General features: G+C 40.6%; 1 protein-coding gene across 1 annotated transcript in view; it reads left to right on the forward strand.

Moving 5' to 3' along the window:
• Positions 1-18,459, forward strand: part of sti (sticky) — a 103,784-nt gene that overhangs the window by 3,274 nt on the left and 82,051 nt on the right. The window contains exons 3-4 of the mRNA XM_068390971.1: positions 10,232-10,407; positions 18,346-18,426. Coding sequence (XP_068247072.1) covers positions 10,232-10,407; positions 18,346-18,426 — 257 coding nt within the window. The remainder of the gene's footprint in view (positions 1-10,231; positions 10,408-18,345; positions 18,427-18,459) is intronic.

The following is an 18,459-nucleotide window of genomic DNA, read 5'->3' on the forward strand; positions in this document are numbered from 1 at the left end:
GCCTGCGCTTGTGCGCACCCATTGACTCTTGCTCTCATGTTAGCGTGCATGTGTTCTATTTTCGGCGCTCACTCTTCTAAGCACATGTCCTCTCCATTGAGCGTAGACTCATCTGAGGGTGTGGTAGCTATTGGAAACATCCCTGCCTGATGGTCTGTTGGACGAGAGTCGAGACCAGCTCAAGCTTGATAATTTCTATTAGTGTTGGCAACATTATAATACTTATGAGATAGGGATGAGGGGTTTTGGAGAGCCTGTAGGTCTCCCTGCTACATCATCTACCATTGTCTGGCCCTCCCTGGTCCTAGCTTGGTGGAGAGGAGCTTGGGTGCTGATCATATGTAGGCCTATATATGGTCAGTTTCTAGGACATTGTCCTGTCCTTTGCCTCTGCCATTCACAAGTGATCTGTAAACCTAAACCTACGTGTGTGCGCTCGGCTTTTGGCGTGAACTCCTTAAGTGTGCCTCCTCTCTAGTGAGCACTCACTCATCTGATCCTGAATACTTATCTAGACGTGTGGATTGGCCTGCCCTCACCTGTTGTGCTCCTGAAGCACGCCCCCGCATACAACAGAACGTTCTCACCTGTTTGCTCACACATCTGTAGGATCATGCTGCCCTTACCTATATGCTCACCCTTTTCTGAGTTCTGAGAGAGCTCATTTACCTGCTAGTAAGGCCAGCAACTTGAGAGTTCTTGGTTTGCCAGCACTCTCTAGACACTCCTGAAGATTTCACTATATTAACTTGCGTAGGAATCCCATGGATACGTTCCAAGAGCGTACAGTACTGTGCACTGAATCTAAATAGATCTGTTCCGGGATCATGCCCCGCACTAGATCCCTACGGATATGTTCTGGGAATGTACCCTACTCGGTATGTCCCTGCGCCGGTTCCCCATGATCAGGAACCCTACACAAGTATTAGATCACCAGAGGCACAAGATTTTTCACTAGAGACAGTGTACAGTAGTACCAAGAATTTTCTGCGCAGTGAAGAAAATTCAGAGAGTACAAAACAGAGCCGCTAGATTGATAAAAGGACTACACAATAGGGAAAGAGTTACCCCTGCACTAATTAAATTACACTGGCTACCGGTTAAAGCGAGAATTGAATACAAGCTACTCTTACTAACGTTCAAGATACTGAACCAAAATGAACCAAAATATCTAAAAGAATGCCTGAATAAACTAGAACTAGAAACAGATGTTAACACAAGACACATGAGTGACAAACATAGGCTATCTGAACCAAGAACAAATAGTAAATTTGGTGAAAGGGCTTTTAGCTACTGTGCGCCTAGACATTATAATAAACTGCCAACTGAAATGAAGGACCTAAAGGGAGTAATTGAATTTAAGAAGAAACTAAAGACATTACTTTTCACAAGATCATATGATTTGGAAGATGCTACAATCAAAGAATTGTACAAGTTATAATGAAAATGTTTCGTTAGATGATTAATATGGACCCGCCCGAGAAGTAGTTCACTCGACTTCAGTGGAGGGTTGGATTTAAACCCAAAACAAGTAAGTAAGTAAAGTTAAGTGATCTTAGTACATTCTCACCTCCTTTGTAAAGTGAGGGGATACGTATCGAGAACATTCCTTTCCCCGAGTATATGTATTGGTACTCTACAGGCGCTCAACAAATACTTACTTCAACCGAAGAAGAAGACATCGTTTAAAGATTTCCAGTAAGACCAATCGACAGCAGTCATGCCATTGTGACTCTTACTGTTTCTCTCCCCTTGAATGTGATAATGTAGTATGGAGTTCATTCCTCTCACGGAAAGGACTTATACATTCTCGCCTCGTTCGCAAGGTAAGAGCTTATTTTCAGGGAACTCCCATCCTCAAATAGATGTATCGGTACATAGTAAACAAGCTCAAGCACCAGCTACCTGTGCTCGATTCTTACGAGAACGAGCGCATGAACTACCTGTAGGAATAAACGGCGCTGCCTTTCTTTCCACTTATCGAACGTTCAACTTCTCTCTCCCCCTGTGAGAGCAAGAAGCAGTTCTGCAAAGGCTCCCACACCAGTGATTACTCTAGGATTAGGGGAAGTATCAATTGGGAGTTCAATTTAAAACTCAAATCACCTCATGAGAATCTACAGCCACAGACATATTTAGAAAGGGGTAGGGTGCTCACTTGAGTATACTATACGTCTCAGGGATATGATCTACAGAAAAATCGCACTTGCTTTTCAACCTATGTATGCAGCTTTGCTACTTTGTAAGCTCTCAAAAGTGGGATTGATGTATGGCAAGGCTTCTGTTTGTGACTCTCTATAGTCAGGAAAAATACAAATTACTATACAGTGGTACCTCTACATACGAACTTAATTCGTTCCACAACCTACTTCGGATGTAGAAAATGATCGGATGTAGAAACGAATTTTCCCATAAGAATACATGGTAATTCATTTAATTCGTTCCTCAGCCTAAAAACCCATAATAAATCCTTAATAAATGGCTACACATAATTACACATAACAATAACATAACTGCATAATATGAAAGAAGCATGTAAAAAAGATAATTATAAAGAAATAATGAATAAAAAATGTGTTCTATTGCCACTTTACCTTAGAGACAGGCCAACGCAGGTGTAGGATTTGCTACGCCTGGAGGAGACGGACGATCGGCGAGAAGGTAGACATGGTGTTAACATTTTCTTTAAATAAATACTCTCTCTCTCCCTCTCTCTCTCTCTCTCTCTCTCTCTCTCTCTCTCTCTCTCTCTCTCTCTCTCTCTCTCTCTTGTTCTTCTTCACTGTTAGTGTTAGAGACGTCTATTAATTTTTTCTGAGAGAGAGAGAGAGAGAGATTAAACAAAAATGTGTTGTGTACATATGATTTTTAACAGCGTTAACGAGTTGAAAGACAGTTAAATGTAACTAAAAAAAACAATATCAGCGAATCTGAATTCCTCTATTAACTAAAACAAATATTGATACAAACACACTCGTGTGCGTATGCGCAAACACACACACACGTACGAGGAGACACGATCGGCGAGGAGGTAGAGATAGTGACTGCGATAACATACCATAACTTACACTACGGAAATTTTAATCTAACCTAGCTTATTTATTTTTTTTTTTAAATTTTATATTTCATATTTTTAAAATTTTTTTTTCTTTTTATTTTTTATTTTCATCACTTACAGTGACGAGTTACGGTATGTTATCGCAGTCACCATCTCTACCTCCTCCCCGACCGTCTCTCTTATTGCGTAGCAATTTTTGCACCTGTGTGCGTGTTTGTGCATTCGCACACGAGTGTGTTTGTATCAATATTTGTTTTAGTTAATAAAGGACTTCAGATTAGCTGTTATTACTTTTTAGTTACATTTGATTGTTTTTCAACTCGTTGACGCTGTTAAAAATCATATGTACTCTAAACACATTTTTGTTTAATCTCTCTCTCGGAAAAAAAATAATAGACGTATCTAACACTATAACAGCGAAGAAGAAAGAGAGAGAGAGAGATTTTATTTAAAGAACATGTTAATGCTAAGTTTAGAGAGAAACAGAAAAAGAGAGAAGTCTTATTTAAAAGAGCTTGTTAATGCTATCATGGTTTTCTTTGCTTCACTTTTTTATTTCTTTCTGTTCATCATGCTGGCCCATCTCACAAATGATCGTTGCCAACAATCTCTTTGTCCTTTATCCCTATCAACAAAAGGCGTTCTATCTCTTCCAGGGTATTGCTAAGATGTCTTGTAATAATGGTGATCCCCTTCGATGGTTATTTGCTATAATGGCTGCCTTCAGCTTGATGATCCTCGAGATCATAGGCCTATTCCGGCCATATTGTTTAGCCATACAGTATCACTCACATGCACACTGCTCTCATGTTTTTCTATAATTTCTTGCTTCAATTCTAATGAAAGAATTGCCTTCTTCCTGTACTGATACTTAGCTTCTTAGGCACCATGATTATAGGTAAAATCAAAAAGGAAATGTGAGAAAAGGAAGAAATAAGCACTGTTAATAACAGACCAAACAGAGGACAACCACACGATACACACAAGAATAGAGAACTGAGCACTCGACGCTCAATGGCGTAATGTTTACTTCGTGAGTCGAAATAAAATTCGGGTGTAGAGTCAAAAATTTGCTCGAATTTTACTTCGGATGTTGGAAAATTCGGATGTAGATACGTTCGTGTGTAGAGGTTCCACTGTACTGTACTTTAGAAATTTGTAATTTTTGATGATAATTGTTGTTTAAGTGTATTTTTCAGAAATCTTTGGTTGCGCATCATAATTTAAACAGATTTTGGTAAGATTATTTTGATAAAATATGTTATTTTCATTAGTAAAATAAATTTTTGAATATACTTACCCGATAATCATGTAGCTGTCAACTCCGTTGCCCGACAGAATTCTACGGGAGGGATACGCCAGCTATCACTATACTAGAAGGGGGTGTACTCACAAGCGCCACCTGTGGCCAGGTACTACAGTACTTGTTGTTGACGCCACCTCACTTTTTCCTCGGTCCACTGGTTCTCTATGGGGAGGAAGGGTGGGTCAATTAAATCATGATTATCGGGTAAGTATATTCAAAAATTTATTTTACTAATGAAAATAACATTTTTCAATATTAAACTTACCCGATAATCATGTAGCTGATTCACACCCAGGGGGTTGGGTGAAAAACCAGTGTACAAGACTAAAGGATAGCTAAGTATCCCGTATTTCATATAATCAGTTATCCACAATAACAATGAAATAATAAGTACCTGGTAAGGAAGTCGACTTGAACCGTTACTCTGCCTTTAATAAGATCGTCTTCCTTACTGAGCGCAGCGTTCCTCTTGGAAGGCTGAATCAACTCGAAGGTGCTAAAGTATACAGGGCTGCAACCCATACTAAAGGACCTCATCACAACCTTTAACCTCGGCGCTTCTCAAGAAAGAATTGACCACCCGCCAAATCAACAAGGATGTGGAAGGCTTCTTAGCCGACCGTACAACCCATAAAAAGTATTCAAGAGAAAGGTTAAAAGGTTATGGGATTATGGGAATGTAGTGGCTGAGCCCTCGCCTACTACTGCATTCGTTTGCTACGAATGGTCCCAGGGTGTAGCAGTACTCGTAAAGAGACTGGACATCTTTGAGATAGAATGATGCGAACACTGACTTGCTTCTCCAATAGGTTGCATCCATAACACTCTGCAGAGAATGGCTCTGTTTGAAGGCCACTGAAGTAGCCACAGCTCCCACTTCATGTGTCCTTACCTTCAGCAAAGCAAGGTCTTCTTCCTTCAGATGAGAATGTGTTTCTCTAATCAGAAGCCTGAATAGTAAGAAACTGAGTTCTTAGAACTTGGAAAAGAAGGTTTCTTGATAGCACACTATAAGGCTTCTGATTGTCCTTGTAAAGGTTAAGACCTTTTTAGATAGTACCTAAGAGCTCTAACTGGGCAAAGTACTCTCTCCAGTTCATTCCCCACCAAGTTGGACAGGCTTGGGATCTCGAACGACTTAGGCCAAGGACGTGAAGGAAGCTTGTTTAGCAAAAACCGAGCTGCAAGGAACATGTAGCCGTTTCAGATGTGAAAACAATGATCCTGCTGAAGGCGTGGATCTCACTTACTCTTTTAGCTGTTGTCAAGCACACGAGGAAAAGAGTTTTTAATGTGAGGTCCTAAAAAGAGGCTGATTGGAGAGGTTCAAATCTTGATGACATAAGGAACCTTAGGACAACGTCTAGATTCCAGCCTGGAGTGGACAACCGACGTTCCTTTGAGGTCTCAAAAGACCTAGGGAGGTCCTGTAGATCTTTGTTGGTGGAAAGATCCAAGCCTCTGTGGCGGAAAACCGCTGCCAACATACTTCTGTAACCCTTGATCGTAGGAGCTGAAAGGGATCTTACTTTCCTTAGATATAACAGGAAGTCAGCAATCTGGGTTACAGTGGTACTGGTTGAGGAAACTGCATTGGTCTTGTACCAGCTACGGAAGACTTCCCCTTGAGACTGATAGATTCTGAGAGTGGATGTTCTCCTTGCTTTGGCAATCGCTCTGGCTGCCTCCTTCGAAAAGCCCCTAGCTCTTGAGAGTCTTTCGAAAGTCTGAAGGCAGTCAGACGAAGAGCGTGGAGGTTCGGGTGTACCTTCTTTACGTGAGGTAGACGTAGAAGGTTCACTCCTAGAGGAAGAGTCCTGGGAATGTCGACCAGCCATTGCAGTACCTCTAAGAACCATTCTCTCGCGGGCCAGAGCGGAGCCAACCAACGTCAGCCGTGTCCCTTTGCGAGAGGAGAACTTCTGAAGTACCCTGTTAGACTCATCCACTACCTGACTGAGCATCGGTTCCTTCTCAGCATGCTCTGGATGCATTCTAGGGCTTGGAAGATCCTTGGGGCCGACGGAAAAGCCCGAAAAGCTCGACTCTGAAGATCCATACCCAGGGAGACAATGGTCTGGGATGGGATGAGCTGAGACCCCTCAAAATTGACCAGGAGGCCCAGTTCCTTGGTCAGATCCATAGTCCATCTGAGAATCTCCAGACAGCGACGACTTGTGGGAGCTCTTAAAAGCCAGTCGTCTGACGGAGCCGGACACAAGATCATGGTACTGCTGCACAGTCTGTGAACTGTCAACCATGGGGAAGCGAGGAAGTACAGTGACAACCCGAAGCTGTCTAGACTGTCTGGGTCGTACAGACAACTCCTTATCGGGTTGCTGAGGTTGCCGCACTGCGTCACAACAAGTCACTTCTGCTGGTTGTTGAACGTCTTCCCAGTGACACACTGACTCCGTAAACAAAAAATCCTTAAACAAGGACTAAGCTTGGACTGCATGTCTTGCAACACAGCTCAAGGTCTATGGGAGCAGGTGTGGTAACAGACGGGGTTAGTGACTGAAGTGGAACCATTACCTTCCCTGGAAGCATGTTATGCTTAAATAAAAGTCCAAAGGAGGCTACGCAGCTAAAGGCTCCTCTCCAAATGACAGAGTCCTCAAGGGAATATCAGAAGGAGGGAGAAAAGCACTTTCTCATCTACAGGGACCATATCCGAGAAAAGTTAAGTTCTCTCAGTGAGGGTTTCAATGGTGCAAAAGCAGCAGACTAGAAGGCAACATTATGAAACTGCTTGACAGTCTAGTGAGTTGGCAACAACCAAAGATGTATGACTGAGAAGCATGCGGTAAGGTATGCAGAGCATGTTGTATGCAGAGCATGCTGTATGCAGAGCATGCTGTATGTAGAGCATGCTGTATGCAGAGCATGCTGAATGCAGAGCATGCTGTATGCAGAGCATGCTGTATGCAGAGCATGTTGTATGCAGAGCATGCTGTATGCAGAGCATGCTGAATGCAGAGCATGCTGTATGCAGAGCATGTTGTATGCAGAGCATGCTGTATGCAGAGCATGCTGTATGTAGAGCATGCTGTAAGGTAAGCAGAGCGTGTTGCATGGCGTTAAACATTTCTCAGAAATTCCATGACCAGTGCTAGAGTGCTTCATGCATGCTTGCATGGGGTTTTAATATCAACATAATATTTACCTTACATTCATAACTCATGATTCATTTTTGTTTTGAAGATATTTTTGCCATATTCTGCGATATTGTTAAAAATATATTGCAAGGAATACATATATATTTTTATATAAGTAAGACAAATAACCTCCATTATCATAATGTTCGTGTAGGCATACTGCAAGTTATGAAAGTAATGAGGTGTTATTATTGTCATTTGTTATTTCTCAAGTTGAGGAGAAAGTAGCAGATGCATGCGTTGAGGTGGCTGACTCATAGCATGAGGTTGCTGCCTCAACAGTTGCGCTTGCTGTAAGGTTGATGGATGCGCAGTAGCAGGTTCCTGAGGTGTGAGCTGCGAGCGTTCAGGAAGTGGTTGCGCAGAACGCAGTAATTGTCTCGCGAGTTGAGGTTCCTGAGGCGCAAGGCTAAGGTGTTGAGGTTCTCGCCTTGAGGAGGGTTGAGGTCGCTGCAGCGAGAGCTGAGGAGCCTGCCTCATGGATGGGAGAGGTTGTTGTACCTCAAGAGAGTGTTGCCTCACTGGTGGAACCGCAAGTGGAAGCGGAGGAAGTAAGGTAAAAGCTTCCTGTTCCCATTGCTGAGGTTGCCTTAAGGAAGGCGGAGGTAGCTGCACACCGCTGGAAACTGGCAACTCAGTACGTGGTAAGGTATCCTGAGGAGCCTCAACATCGTACGCCTGGCAGACAGGACTGCGGTCAGGCGGAGCGATCGCAGGAGAAGGTGTAACCTTCTCCGCCTGACACTCACGCATCAGGACCGCAAGTTGTGACTGCATGGACTGCAGTAGAGTCAACTTGGGGTCGGCAGACACTAAGGTCTGCTGAGGCGAAGCCTTAACAGAAGAGATCTGTTGCGGCAGCACCTTACTCCTTTTAGGAGGTGTGCAGTCACCTGATGACTGAGGAGAGTCAGAGCTAACCCAATGACTGCATCCGGGTTGTTGAACTCTAACTTCGTACGTCTGGCATAGGTCTGGACTTTACGTTTAAGAGGTCTTGAGACCTGAGACCAGCGTTTTCTCCCCGAAAGTTCTTCTGCAGACGAGCAAATTAAGGGCTCAATCGTCTGCGGGGGGGAGTGACGGTCTCTGAAAGACACGCCCGCAACCACCGAGGATACTTCTGTGCGCCGATCAAGGCCTGCCGAACCCTTTTGCCCTTCGACATTGCTTCTCCCCTGGGCTTGGGAGCTTGCAAGAGGTCCCGGACTGGGAGGACGACTGGCACGCACAAAAGTACCCTCACGCCCAACACTGACACACTTTGCGCTAATCACTTATCACTTTTGATTTTCTGTTTGCACTTATTTCACTGAACTCGAAACTTTAAGTGGTTTGTACCTGAAACACGCAATTCTATCCTTTCTCAAAAGTTAGTAATTGCGAAAACAGAATTACAATGTAACAGAAAAATCTAATGAAAGATAAATAATTCAGTGGCTGGAAAAAGACTAAACACTAGATCAAATAAACTACGTTTAAAATCTCTCACCGCATAAAGCTTGAGAACAAGAAAAAACTCTAGAAACGTTTACCTTCTTCCCCTAAAGAGACTAGGGAGAAGAGCAAAAACGATAACGTTATTCGCTTGAACGAAACGTTTATCCTCCTCTTTCTCCCTCCGTCTCTATCTCTCTCTCTCTCTCTCTCTCTCTCTCTCTCTCTCTCTCTCTCTCTCTCTCTCTTGACTTAGAACCTGAGAGAAGAGCCCAATCATATATATCGTTAAAACATATTATTGTTAAAGGAAAAAAACTGAAATATTTCCCAATTTATTAGAATTAAAACCATTAAGTTAAGAAAGAATGAACAAAACGCTAGACACGGTTACTCTTACTGCAACGTGACACCGTGAAAATTCTCTCTCTATCGTGACGATAGAGCGCAAGTTGAACGTTCTGAACGTCAACAACTGCAGAGACAAAACAAAACGTTAGTTCAACTTTGAAAACAGTACGAGACTATCAAAGAAATTCTTTCAAAAACATTAAAATAGCAAAATATGTTAACAGGTAAAACCGAAATGACGGGCTCAATGTTAATTAACTTCGGTACCAAGAAAAGACCGCCTACTATTAGGAAAGGTCGAAAATAAACAAATATAAAAATTAATTTTAATAAGTTTATAATATAAGGAAGTTAATCGAAGAGGCCTATAAAAGGCGGAGAGATATAAAATAAATCTATAACTTTTGTTAAGCAAAATTAAGAAAGAGAGTCTATACTCTCTTAGACACCAACACTTCCGTCTAAGGGAAGGGTCGGCCATTTAAAGGTGAAAGAGAGTTCATACTCTCTTCGTCACCATGATTAAATTAATTCCAAAAGCTAACTAAGCTAATATAGAAGTTTCTAGTATAGCGAATAGCTGCAAATTTTAGAGAAATACTTCACCAAACCGTGAACAATACTCCAAAATCAAAAGCGTATCCAAGAACGTCTTGCCGGAAGCACGACAGAGGAAAAAGTGAGGTGGCGTCAACAACAAGTACTGTAGTACCTGGCCACAGGTGGCGCTTGTGAGTACACCCCCTTCTAGTATAGTGATAGCTGGCGTATCCCTCCCGTAGAATTCTGTCGGGCAACGGAGTTGACAGCTACATGATTATCGGGTAAGTTTAATATTGAAAAAATTTATTTTATTAATGCTGTATATCCTGGTTCATGACATTTGGAGTGATTCAACCATCTCATTTTCTCTATGTGCAGTTAGAGGCGTTGTTACGGATGTGAAGAAACTAAGGGTAAACCTAAATGATTTTGAGCAGAAGAAGGTCATCGGGAAGGGCCACTTTGGCGTGGTTCAAGTCGTGAGAGAAAAAGCAACTGGTAATGTGTTTGCCCTGAAGAGTCTTCGTAAATCTGAGACATTGTCGCAGAAACATGTAAGAAACTGTTTATGTTTTGTCAGATACTGTAGTTGTAATTTAGATTATTATTATTATTATTACTTGCTACGCTACAACCCTAGTTGGAAAAGCAAAATGCTATAAGCCCAGAGGCCCCAACAGGGAAAATAGCCCAGTGAGGAAAGGAAACAAGGAAAAATATATTTTATGAACAATGACATTTAAATAAATATTTCCTATGTAAACTATGAAAACTTTAACTAAACAAGAGGAAGAGAAGATTCAGTTAAATTTTCTATAATAGATGAAATTGTTAGTATTAGCACTTTTTACTTGTGGATTTACATCTCATTTTTGTGTTTTAGGATGTTTTAATGTTGCAGTGTTCAGTGTATCATAGTCATACTGTATAATGAGGTAAAAGGTTTATCTCCTGCAATGCTGTATAGAAATGTTTTTGCCTTTATGTTTTGTCTTGTGGTAATGTGCAGTTACTGTATATAATTTTTATTTCAAGGTAGTTTATATTTTGGGAATTATAATTTTTGTTTGTTCCTACACTAAATATAAACCTTTCTGCTATTTATAGGGTTTATAATTTTGGTGAAGCTGGAAAACTAGCCATAAGAACTTTTAGGGAGGTGTAATTACCCTACTGCTAGTTAGCAGGGGGGTAGGAGGGGTAGCCGGCTACACCGCTCACACGCACCTGTGTTGTCTCGTCAGTTTTTACTTTTGGCTCGGGGAGAGTAGACGTTCGTCTCTCCGTCCAACTTTTTTTATACTGGCCGACAGCGGCAGCAGATTTTGGTCACCTTTTCCTGTTTGGTCTCCCCTTCGGTGGACTCCTCCTGGGGTGGAATTTGATTCGTCCTTTCCCCGCCTGTGCTCTTCAGAGCAGGCCTCGTCTTCGGCAGTTTCGTCTCGCCCAGCAGATTCGTCTGTAACTCCTGACGGAGATCCTGAGAAATCTCCCTCCATGACATATTCTACTCTTAACAAGTCATGAGAACACCTTTAACAAAGCCGTAGTTTCGCTGCAACTTCAGCCTGGAGACTACCCAGCACCTATCTTGAAGAGTCCTTTCTGCAACAATACGTGAATGGGATATCTGTATAGATCTTTTGCTTCATTCTACCAGGCCAAGTGGACTGTCTTCTGTAGTTGGTATCATAGGAGGGGTATGTCACTATTCCAGCAATAGTGGAGTTCCTCGTTTACCTTTTGAGAGGAAAAGCTTCTCTTGGTCTCGGCGATGGAAGGCCATTGCTCGTCCTTGAGCCTCGCTTGCAGACCAAAAGGAATTAACCTCTCCTCTGCGTCAGCATCGCCTCTCTTTATGTGAAGTTTCGAGACTACTACCCTTAGTCGGAATAGAGCCCTCCTCGACAGAGTATTGTTTGCGTCCTTCGGTCCCTGAAGGGTGCCCCCTACGACCCAGGACGAGCAGCAGATCTTCACCGGACCTTGATGACTTATGGCCTAAATTTTATATTTATTTCAATTTGATGAAAGTTCTCCCGCTCATGTTGGCTTCAGCCGAGAGAGTCAGCGAACCCATGGGTCACCCTCAACATGTCTCATTCATTGTGATGGGCCAGATAATACATTACTAGACTTCGTTCCTGGATTGGGAGTCCTTCGTAGCGTGACCAATGATCCAGATCAACGGCTACTATACCAGGGAAGAACTTTTCCCCTGACCTCACCGTCCCTACTTTAGGACAACAAATAAACAAATACTCAATTAACAATTTATTAATATGAATAGGAGCGCTTGGACATTGCTGTGTACATTTCAAACACTAATATTTCATTACATATACAAAATAAACACAAACTTAACATCAATCAATCTGAAGGAAACATACTACACATCTTGTTCTTAAACCACGAATGTTTAAACAATACAATGTATTTATTTCTAGTTGAATCTCGACACATTTACATAAAATTACTGTTATATTTCTGATCTGGTTCTAACGGAAATTAATTTCCTAAAATAAAAAGTAAAGTGGTAACTGTACACTTAAAGTGTCCAACGCTGAATGACAATACTTAGCGCGGAGCTAACGAAGTTACCACTGATCACGTGTCTACAAAGTAGAGACTGACCAATCAGGGGAAATCCTTTTCCAACTAATTCACTAGTTCAATCGTTGGAAAATTCATTTCCCCTGACCTCACTGTCCCTACTTTAGGACAACAAATAAACAAATACTCAATTAACAATTTATTAATATGAATAGGAGCGCTTGGACATTGCTGAATCTAAAAGAACGGGGAAATTTAGAATGAGTACCATATCAAAATAATAATAATAAGTGATAATGTATCTGACCGTTTAATCCCATATGAAATCAAATTAGATACCCAATGTTTGTGATACTAAAAGTCTTTCTTTAAGAGAATCTTTGATATAGCCATCTTTGGCTTTATCACTCTTCCACCTTCCATGCCTTTTAAATAGCCTATCCTTAATACCATTATTTGCAGCCGAAGTGGCTCCACCTGCACGCAAAGAATGAAAACCATATTTAGAAATATCTTTAACATGTGGTGAAAATGCTTCAATAAACAACCCTCTTAATGTAGTATATGAGATATGCTTACCAATATTTCTTAAATGATACGTATTATTTTCGAACACAATTCTAGAAAATATATAAGCATTATAATAAGAAACAGACAAACCTGTCCATGAAATATATTTTTCCAGATTACTTACTGGACACAATCTGGTACCTGTCCTGGCTATTACAACCCAGGCACCGTCTCTGTACTGATCAGTTTTACTAAACTCTATGAATATACATAAATGTGAAGAATCTATGACAACATCCGAGTATTTTATATTTAACAGTTCAGAACTTCGGAGAAACCCTGCATAAGCTAAAAGACAAGCACAAATAGTTCTCTGGTTTTTTACATTTCCAACTTGAAATAATCTATCATACATGTCACCGAGTATTTTTGAAGTAATAGGTTCCTTCCTTACAACTGAATGAGAAAGCCTTCTTTTGGCTGCCTCCAGTAGATTCTTAACAAGAGTAGATTCTGTAGGGGATTTCAGTCCATATAAATCATGAACATATTTTACACTGTAAAATGCTTTAGTCACAGGACTTGGAGTACTTGCACTCTGGACAAGTGAACACAAATATAATGCAAATATAAAAGGCTTAGCCGGCAAGATGTCCTCTTCTCCAACGGAATTACTAGATGCCCAAAACCTCCATCTTTGAAAAGCGTTCATATAACTTTTTGTGGTACTATCTGCTCGGGCTGACACCAGTAGTTCCGGGATAAGCGGCACCTTCTCAGCCAGCACTTCTGGTAACTCTTCAATATCATCAGAGAAACACTGGAAAAGCATATTTAGAGAAGAACAAATAGTTAGCATACATTTCTTCGTGTAACAATATTATACAAAGAAAATCTTCCAATTTACTTCTACCATCTTATCACATATTATAATGGCTTGTCAGCCAAGACGGGCAAACCACTCAACTCCTCCGTCTAGCAATTATAATGGCAGCCACGCCAACAAATACAACATTATTTGTAAAAGCATTAACCATTCACAATGGTGAAACAGATTTAACATATAATTTTTAATGCTAACATTCTAAATGACAGGTCCTCATTTCCAAAAATCCCTGCACCATTTCTACATGCCACATAATATTCTTTCTTTGTGGGCAGATCCATGCAGTCCACAACACACTCAATAAAATTATTGCCCTTCCATAAGAGAGGCCAGAATGGAGCAGATTTCCATACAGGAATAACTATGATTCCTCTTGCATTTTCTTTCAACATTTTTGAGAGTACTCTAGTTAAGAGTGTAACAGGTGGTACAAAAAGACCAAATTTTTCATTCCAATTTGCACTAAATGCATCAACCCCTGCACAAAACTCATTCCAGAATCTACTATAAAATACAGGTAGCTTGGCATTGTGAGGAGAAGCAAACCAATCAATATCAATTGTACCCCATTTGTCAATAATGAGATTAATTATAAAGGGAGATAACCCCCAATCATCTCTTTCTATTATTTTAGAAAGGTAATCTGCAATTTGGTTCTTTTCCCTGGGAATCCACTGAATATCTACAATAATTGAATATTTAACACAAAAAGAATGAATTTTGAAAGCAAGATCTTGTAATTCTGTTTTCATTGATCCTTTTTCAATAATGCTACAAACACCTTGGTTGTCTGTGAACCACTTAACCCTGTTCGAAGCAAGAACGATGCTTAAAGCTTTAAGCACTTTAAATACTGCCATAAGTTCCCTCCAAGTAGAAGACTTCACAGCCTCCTCAATGCCCCAAGCCCCATGAACCATGCCATTTGGTGTATTCACTTCATATCCAGAATAACCTATTGTACTTGCATCAGTATAAATGATTTTGGTGTAAGAAGGATTGTGATTCAGAAGCCTACAATTGATTTCGGTCAAATTTTTCTTCCAAAACGATAACTGTTCCAAACTCTGAGTAGATAACTTTATGAAATATGACCAATTTGGTGCTAAAGAAATATCGATGCTCAAATATCTTGTCATGAACTGGCACAAATTACCAACAACAATTGACATAGAAATAACCTGCCCTACAAAACTGGCAACTTTTTTAACATGAACTCGCCTATGTTGTCTAATACTATTTTCAATCTCTAACATAGTGTTCACAGCTTTATCGATTCTCTTTTTAGGTATGGAAATAGTAAAGTCCTTAGAATCTAAACATGCCCCTAGAAACTCTATTTTTTGTACTGGCTCCCACTGAGATTTCTCAACATTTGGAACAAAACCAGAGGCAATCAGATCATTTTTGATAGAATTGGCCATTTCTAAACAAAGATCGTATGTATCATTACAACCAAAGCCATCGTCTAGAAATAACATAACCTTTTTTCCTTCACCTCTCCATTTGGAGATAAGAGGCCTTGTTAATTTAACAAAACAATATGGTGCAGTTGAAATTCCAAACGGTAGTACTAAAAATTTAAAAAATTGTTTTTCACCCTGTTTGTTTTGCCATGCAAAGCCCAAGTAATCAGTATGCGGAGGATAAATTGAAACAAAATGATAGGCGCTATGAATATCAAACTTAAATGTGAAAGAATTTGGTTTTAAATATTCTAAAACTAACCTTAGATCTTCATACTTTATGGATTGTTTCCATAAATGTTGGTTAACTATCCTGAGATCTAATATCAATCTCTTTTTTCCCTCGGCTTGAATAGAAACTGTCAAAGGATTTACAATATATGGCGGCTCTATACATTTTTCAACTAATCCCCTATCCAATAAGTTCGAAATAGCCTCCTCAACAAAAATTGGTTCTTTCTTTGCAGAAAGGTTGTTATCTAACTGTGCCGACCGTGGTTTAGAATAAAACGGTAGCCTGTATCCATTTTCTATTATGTCTATAATAAAGTTACTAGATCCAATGTCTTTCCAAAATTTCAAATTGTCTCTTAATCTTCCTTTCACAATAATTTGTTTACGACCTGACTCATATTCAAAGTAATCAGTAGTGAAATTATCATTAACGCCGTTACTAAAAATAGAATCATACTCATCTGTTAATTTATTGAGGTTTGCTGCTGAACTCGCCCGACTGGTTGAACTTGTTGAGCGGACAGTCTTTTCTGTAGTGTTGGAAGCTCCCACAGGAGAAACAGCACCCCGACGGTCCTTTCCTTCCACCGAAGGCACGAAAATTACCCGATGGTCCTGGAAAATTATGACTGTCTCCCGTTCCAAAAGTTGGACTCATCCACGACTGAGATGAACTAAACTGACCAGGATAAATAAGAGGCCCGGCAGTAGGAATTTGGGAACGCTTTTTCGATGCTTCTCTTTTCGTAACTGCCTGTTTCCTCTTCTTGAGAGCTCTGTTTTCTGCTTTGTTAATCCTGGACTCATCTTCGCTGTCACTAGCGACTGGATTCGTTTCGTATAATTTCACTGTATCCCACCCGGCCTCCGAGGTGTCAGCAATCCGTATAAGTTTATTGCGTTTTTTGATTTTTTCTGAGCAGTCCTTTAGCAAATTTGTAGCATAATCAAATTTATTGTTGGTAATAGCCCACAAAGCCTGAACACAGTCTTGATCAATGTCACAGTTGAAATTATATTGCTGCTTGTTACCTTCACGTTTCCACGTGAGTTCTTTCTCCAACAACTTGGTGACCTCAGATTTAACAGAAACGTTACTGTCTTTCACTTCCTCTCGCAAATGGTTCAACTCGCTCTTCTGTTGCTTGAGCTGCTCTAAAACCTGTTGTAGCACAAGTTCAATACCGCCCGAGTTTTGTTGTTCCATTTGGTCTTCGCTACGTGACATAATGTCGTCCTCCAAAAGTAAAGTGGTAACTGTACACTTAAAGTGTCCAACGCTGAATGACAATACTTAGCGCGGAGCTAACGAAGTTACCACTGATCACGTGTCTACAAAGTAGAGACTGACCAATCAGGGGAAATCCTTTTCCAACTAATTCACTAGTTCAATCGTTGGAAAATTCATTAGATACTACCTCAAGAAAACTACAGGAGCTCGACCCCGAGTGTCAACACTCATTGTAATCTTGGTCAAGGTCAAGAAAAGGATGAAGGATCACCAAGAACATGTTCTCGGCTTGGATTCGCAAGGTCATGGACCAATCATTGAATCCTGATCATTCTCCTCATAGAGAAGACCTAGAGTTCATAACGTTAGGGGCAGAATTATGCCCTACCGTTTTTGAAAAAACTGCTCTGCGACGTAGGCCTTGTCTGCAGGCATGTGGAAGTGGCAAATGACCTTCCTTGCCCACTTTCAACGAGACGTGGCCCACAGGAACATGGAGACTTTTTCCATTGACCCTGTGGTGGTTACATAATAAAATGGTTTAAACACCTCAGGCTCCTTGATGGACAAGTAGGAGATGATGGAGGGCAGAGTTTGACCATGGTTAAATTTGGGATGAATGATAAAGAATGACTGACTTTCTTTCTTTCATCTTCCTCCCTGTGGGTGAACAGCACCTATGATACTCTTCAAAGCTGACCTCCGCTGTCTGCAGGTAAAACCATTTCCTTTATATACCTGGTATAGAGAGATATTCTTGTTATGTCTCCATACCCCCTATGGTTGATTCAAATATTCCTAAGTTTCTGAGAATTCTTACCTAGACTAGTCATACTGCTAGTATCACACAATCACACAGATTGCTCAAGCCGCTAACCGTGCTTTGCATGGATTTTCTTGGCGAGGTGTCTGGGTTTCTCCCTGTTATGTGCGGAGCACATACGGGAAAACCCCGGGTCAAATACCAGCCAGTTGATTCAGACTTTCACCCTGCTAAGGGGTGAGTCAAATCCCTATAAATAGCGAAAGGCTTTGTATTAAGTGTCGGAACAAATGACAAATTTGGAAGTAATTTGTATGTTTCCTAACAATACAAACCAGTAGCTATTTATTCAAATTGGCCCACCATCACTTGTCCCCCAATAAGTCCTGCCTGCAATAAAAAGTGACGAGACAACACAGGTTCATGTGTGAGCGGGGTAGCCGACTACCCCTCCTATACCACCGGTAACTAGCAGTATGGTAGTTACACCTCGGTAAATGTCTTATGGCCAGTCTTCCAGTTTTGCCGAAAGTATAAACCCCATAAATAGCTACAGGTTTGTATCGTTATGAAAAATACTCATTACTTTAAATTTTTTCATATTGGTTTTGCATCCATTTAGTTCAGTAACTTCAAGAAAGAAGGGATAGTGATGAAAGTGTAGGGTTAGATTTGAACGTCCACTTGAATACAATCAAAATAATGTTGGATTACAGACTTTGAGAAGGATTTTAAATTGGATTTTTTTTATACAGTTCATTACTGTTTTACCAACAGTTCATAATTTTCTAGTTTGATGCTGTTATTTTTCATTTGTGTCTTGTGTTTATTGAAGGTAATATTTTTCAGGTGGCGTTTTATGAAGAGGAGAGAGACATTATGGCCAAAGCGACGTCCCCTTGGCTGACACATCTTCAGTATGCCTTTCAGGTTAGTATTATGAATACAAGTAGCTGGTGCTGC

The sequence above is a fragment of the Palaemon carinicauda genome, chromosome 17, assembly GCF_036898095.1.
Source record: "Palaemon carinicauda isolate YSFRI2023 chromosome 17, ASM3689809v2, whole genome shotgun sequence".
Taxonomy (NCBI): Eukaryota; Metazoa; Arthropoda; class Malacostraca; order Decapoda; family Palaemonidae; genus Palaemon; species Palaemon carinicauda.